Below are 6,000 nucleotides of genomic sequence, written 5' to 3'. Positions count from 1 at the left end.
TTCCAGCATCCGCAGTACTTTGCTTTGATCTTATTTTGTTCAGTTTAGTTTTGGCCCGGAGGTGACTGAGCTTAAGGAATTTACCCTTTAGACCATATTTAACACTGACACCAGGTGGCAGTTGGTCTCGGTTCCCGGGGAAACACCGCCTCCTCTGGGCAGCGGCTCAGAGAAATCCCAGCTACTCTCAATTCTGATTGGCTATTCTTCCAGCTTTGTTCGCTCATTGGTAATTTTCCCTGCCTATCAATGACAGGCTTGCTGATTGCTGCAGCTTCAGTTGTTGTTGGTCTCAATAATTGGTCAGCCTAGATACCTCTCCGCCCTTGCTCTGTGATTGGTCAGTTTAGCTGCCGCCCAGCCTCTCTCTCTGATTGGTCAGTTTGATTGCCTGTCAGCCCATTGCTTTCTTATTGGTAGTTTGGCTGTCTGTCAGAGTCTCATTCCCTATGATTGGTCAAATTCACTGTCTCTCAGCCTCTCTCTCTCTCTGATTGGTGCCTCTGGTAGGAAGGCGTGTTCTCGTTAAGGGCGGTCGAAGCGGGAACTGGAGCCGGGTCTTTGCTGTGGTTTCTCGGCCGGGGATGTGGGCGAGGCCGAGGCCCAGGCCCAGGTCGCAGGTTTGTGTGTCAGGCCTAAGCCGCCGTTGGCTGCTCGTCGCCATGTCCTGGCCCAGCTCGGGAGCCCCGGTCTCGGCATGAGCGGCTGAGCCTCCGCCCCATGGCCCAGGAGAAGATGGAGCTGGAGCTGTCGCTCCCCCCGGCTCCCAGCGACGGCGGCCTCAGGAGATCCAACAGCGCGCCCATGATCAACGGTCTGAGGTAGGCTCGGGCCCTGCTGCTGTCGTTATGGAAACAGGGCAGCTCGGGTGCACAGCAAGATCCCATCCCATTGATGGGAGCAGCCAGAGTCCAGGAGCACAATTGGAAAAGAGCAGGGGGGCTGTCCCCCTGCGTCCAGACCAACGCTTATCCCTCAATCAACACCACTAAAACAGATTATCTGCTCATTGGCACATTCTTGTTTGGTGGATCTTTCTGTGCACAAATTGGCTGCTACGTTTCCGACATTATAACAGTGACTACAAATCAAAAATACTTCATTTGCTGTGAAGCACTTTGAGTTAGCCTGAGATTGTGAAACATACTATAGAGATGCAGCTGCTTATTTTCTGGAGCTGATGGTTCGCTTTTGCTCTGCCTTTGATCTCATTGTGACCAATAGGGGGGTAGATAGCAAACCAAACTGACCAGGGTCTTTATCCACCAAACAATTCCCCTGGTGGGGAGAACAAGGGGGTATAGCCTTAAAGTTAGAGCCAAGCTGTTCAGGCATGATGTCAGGAAGCACTTCTTCACACAGAGGTTGGTGGAAATCTAAAACCCCACTCAAAATGCTGGGGGTCGACTGCAAATTTCCAGCCTGAGATTTTTGTTGGTTTAAGAGTGTAAAGCTGCTTCATAGAAGTGTAAATGGATACAATGCAATATTGCAGCAAGGATATAAAAGACAGTTGACAAGGTGGACTTTAAAGACAGTATTAAAGGAGGAAGGAATTGGAGGAGAGGTTTAGGAGAAGAATTCCAAAGTTTGGTGCTCTGCTAGTTGAAGGCAAGGCAGCCAATGGTGAAACAGAGGTTTTGTGATGCACGTGAGGCCAGAATTGGAGGAGCACAAAGGTTTTGAAGGATTGTAAAACTGGAAGAGGTTACAGAGGTTGTAGCTGAGCACAGATATCCAAGGTAAGCAGGAAGAGTCGGCATGGTTTTGCGAAAGGGAAGTCGTGTTTAACCAATTTATTGAAGCTCTTTGAAGAAGTAAAATGCACTGTGGATAAAGGGGAGTCTATAGACATGCCGTACTTGCATCCAGAAGGCATTTGATAAGGTTCCACATCAAAGGTTATTGCAGAAAATTAAAGCTCATGGTGTAGTGGGGGTAACATCTTAGCATGAATAAAAGATTGGCCGGCTGGCAGAAAACAAAGTGTGTGCATAAGTGTATCTTTTTCTGATTGGCAGGCTGTAATAAGTGGAGTCCCGCAGGGGTCTGTGCTGGGGCCTCAACTTTTTACAATTTATATCAATGACTTAGATGAGGGGAGTGAAGGCATGGTAGCTAAATTTGCAGAAGACAAAGATAGGTAAGGAAGTAGGTTGTGAAGAGGACATGGGGAGGTTGCAGACAGATATAGATAGGTTGAGTGAGTAGGCAAAAATCTAGAGATGGAGTATAATGTAGGAAAATGTGAAGTTGTTCATTTTGGCAAGAAGAATAACAAAGCAGAGTATTACTTAAACAGAGGATAGCTGCAGAATTCCGAGGTGCAGAGGGATTGAGGTGTTCTAGTGCATGTGTCACGAAAAGTTAGTATGCAGGTACAGCAAGTAATTAAGATTAATTGAATGCTATCCTTTTATCACGAGAGGAATTGAACATAAAAGTGAGGATAAAGGCAAAATACTGCAGATGATGCTGGAAATCTGAAACGAAAATAAAAAATGCTGGAAAAACTCAGCAGGTCTGACAGCATCTGTGAGGAGAAAGACAGAGTTAACGTTTCGAGTCCGTATGACTCTTCTTCAGAGCTAAGAGAAGTAAAAATGTGGTGAAATTTATACTCTTTAAGGGGGATGGAGCAGGTGAGGCTGGATAGAAATTCTATCTTTCATGTCACCATTAGCACCTCCTTTAGCCAGTACCACCACCATCAACACCCCTTTGACCTTTTGTTTATGACATCTTTGGCAATCTCTGCTTTGCCTCCACCTATCACTGGCCTTCTATCTAGCCTCACCTGCTCCACCCTGCTTAAACAGTATAAATTTCACCATATTTTTACTTCTCTTAGTTCTGAAGAAGAGTCATATGGATGCAAAATGTTAACTCTGTCTTTCTCCCCACAGATGCTGTCAGACCTGCTGAGTTTTTCCAGTGTTTTTTTATAAAAGTAAGGATGTTATGCTTCAGTTATAGAGGGCATTGGTGAGACTGCATCTCGAATACCGTGTGCAGTTTTGGTCTCATTTAAGCAAGGATGTAAATGCATTGGAGATGGTTCAGAGAAGGTTTACTAAGTTGATAGATGGAATGAGTGGGTTGCCTTATAAGGAAAGGTTGGATAGACTGGGCTTGTTTCTACTGAAGTTTAGAAGAGTGAGGGGTGACTTGATTGAAGTAAGGGCGCACAGTCAGTGAGGGAGACTTTGCCTGAGTGAGACAGAGACCGAGTGAGTATAATTGGGAATTTGGTTTAAAGTGGGAATTTGGTGCATAGAGAGAAATAGGTGCTTTAGGTAAGGTTTACTGCAAGACGTAAAGTGTGCTGAGTGGGGAGTGTGGTGAAGGTTGGGGAGAAGATGCTTTTTTCTTCTACTCTTTTTCAGCCTCCAGTATTTGATTTCCACTTGGTGCAACAGAAGGAGCAGGTAAACCAGTGACTGGTATTATTAGAAACTGTAAGTTTTATCAGTAGTGTAAGTACTGTATTGTTTTATCAGTATTGTAAAGTTTACTGGCTGTGCCAAAACCTTTTGGGAGGTGTAAGCTTTATAAATTATAATTAATAATTGCTAATTAATTTAACATATATTGGAGATGGCAGGGTAGGTGATGTGCTGCCATTGCAGGATGTGGGAGCTTCTAGATACCAGTGTGATCCAGGGCAAACAGATCTGCAGTAACTGTTTGTGGCTGCAGGCACTTCAGCTCCGAGTTATTGATCTGGAGGCTGAGCTGCAGACATTGCGGCATGTCAGGGAGGGGATAGTTACCTGGACACTTTATTCCAGGAGGCGGTCACACCCCTTAGGATAGGGTCTTCTGATTTGGTCAGGGAAAGGAGGGTGTGACTGTGAGTAAGGCAGGTGAAGGGACCCACAGGCCTGGAGTGCAGGAACCTCAGCCTTTGCAATTGTCCAACAGGTTTGAGGATTTTTCAGCTTGTTTGGATGAGAGTGGGGGCTGGAGGGTGGATGAGCTAACTGGCCATGGCACTGTGGTACAGGAAGCCATTAAAGTGGGAGGAGTAACAAAGAATGTTGTGGTAGTAGGGGACAGTATAGTCAGAGGGATTGGGCACCATTCTCCATAGCAAAGAGCGTGACTGCAGATGGTTGTGTTGCCTGCCTGATGCCAGGGTTCGGGACATCTGCTTGGGGCTGGAGAGGAACCTGCAGTGGGAGGGGAAGGATCCAGTCGTTGCCTCCATGTCAGTCCCAAAAACATAGGCAGGACAAAGATGGAGGTTCTATCTTGCCAGTATGAGGAGCTTGACACCAAATTAAGAAGCAGAACCTCAAATGCCATAATCTCTGGATTATTATCTGAGCCATGTGCATATTGGCATAGCACCTATCAGAGTAGGGAGATGAATGAGTGGCTCAGAGCTTGGTGTGGGAGAAGTTGGTTCCGCTTTATGGGGCCTTGCCACCAGTATTGTGGAAAGTAGGATCTGTACCGTTGAGGCGGTCTACACCTGAACCGTGCTGGGACCGGTGTTCTTGCAAGCCGCATAACTAGGGAAGTGGAGGTTTTAAACTAAGTAGTGGGGGCAAGGGATCAACTTTGAGAAAATCAGAGTAGAGACAAAGCAAAAGAGAAAAATATTATTACGTGAAATGAAAAACAGACCAAGATAGGAAGGGATGGAGTGTATAAACCTAACAGTAACTCAACAGATGAGACTAGAGGTTATAAAAAAAAAGATAAACTAAAGGCTCTGTATCTGAATGTACAAAGCATTCAAAACAAAACAGATAAACTGAGAGCACACATAGAAATAAATAAATATGATTTGATAGCCATTACAGAGACCTGGCTGCAGGAGGACAAGATGTTTAGGGAGGACAGGAAGTGAGGAAAAGGTGGAGGAGCGGCTCTGTTACTTAGCACAATAGAGAGGGATGACCTAAGTTTAGGAAACAAGGATGTGGAAATGGTTTGGGTAGAGTTGAGAAATGGTAAAGGCAAGAATTCACTTGTGGGAGTGGTGTACAGGCCCTCTAACAGTGACCACATGGTAGGGCTGAGCATAAAGGAAGAAATAATGGGTGCTTGTCAGAAGAAAGGTATGGCAATAATCATGGGAGGTTTCAATCTACATATAGACTGGGAAAGTCAGGTTGGGCAAAGATAGGCTAGATGAGTTCATAGAATGTTTTCTGGATAGTTTCTTAAAACAGCACGTTCTGGAGCTAAGCAGAAATCAGGCTATATTAGACCTAGTATTGTGCAATGACATGGGAGTAATTAATGATCTCATATTGAAGGTGCCCCTAGGTAGCAGTGACCATAATATGATTGAATGTTACATTCAGTTTGAGGGAGAGAGGAGTGGGTCCAAGACCATGTTTTTAAATTTAAATAAGGGCAATTATGAGGGCATGAAAACAGAGCTGGCTAAAATGAATTGGCAAATTAGTTTAAGGGATAGGTCAATAGAAATTTAGTGGCAATCATTTAAGGGGATATTTCAGAATTCACAGAATAGATACATTCCAACAAGTAAGAATAAGTCCAAGAGATGGACACACCATCCGTTGTTAATTGGAAAGGTTAAAGATAGTATCAACTTAAAGAAAAAGCATATAATTGTGCAAAGACAGGTGGAAGGTCAGAAGTTTGGACAGAATATAAGGAACAGCAAAGAATGACTCAAAGATTAATAAGGAGGGAAAAATTAGAGTATGAGAGAAAGCTAGCCAGAAATATAAAAAAAAATTAAAAAAAAAATTAAATATTTAAAAAAGGTACAAGTTAACAAACTGAGCATTAGTCCTATAGAAAGTGAAGCTGGAGAATTGATAATGGGGAAACAAGGAGATGGCAGATGAATCGAACATGCACTTTGCATCAGTCTTCATTATAGAAGATACAAGTAACACTCTAGAAGCAGCTATAAATCAGGAAATGGAAAGGAAGGAGGAACTCAGGAAATTTACAATCGCTAGAGAAGTGGTGCTGAGTAAATTGTTGGAGCTGCGGGCTGACAAGTGCCCA

General features: G+C 44.3%; 1 protein-coding gene across 2 annotated transcripts in view; it reads left to right on the top strand.

Moving 5' to 3' along the window:
- Positions 1-505: 505 nt before the first annotated feature.
- pabir2 (PABIR family member 2) overlaps positions 506-6,000 on the top strand; it is a 170,938-nt gene continuing 165,443 nt past the window's right edge. The window contains exon 1 of one of the 2 annotated variants that reach the window (XM_041194832.1): positions 506-821. In XM_041194832.1, coding sequence (XP_041050766.1) covers positions 721-821 — 101 coding nt within the window. In that variant the 5' untranslated portion in view covers positions 506-720. The remainder of the gene's footprint in view (positions 822-6,000) is intronic. The other variant, XM_041194831.1, reaches the window with a different exon arrangement.

The sequence above is a fragment of the Carcharodon carcharias genome, chromosome 9 (assembly GCF_017639515.1).
Source record: "Carcharodon carcharias isolate sCarCar2 chromosome 9, sCarCar2.pri, whole genome shotgun sequence".
Lineage (NCBI taxonomy): Eukaryota > Metazoa > Chordata > Chondrichthyes > Lamniformes > Lamnidae > Carcharodon > Carcharodon carcharias.
This window is presented reverse-complemented; position numbering and strand designations above follow the sequence as displayed.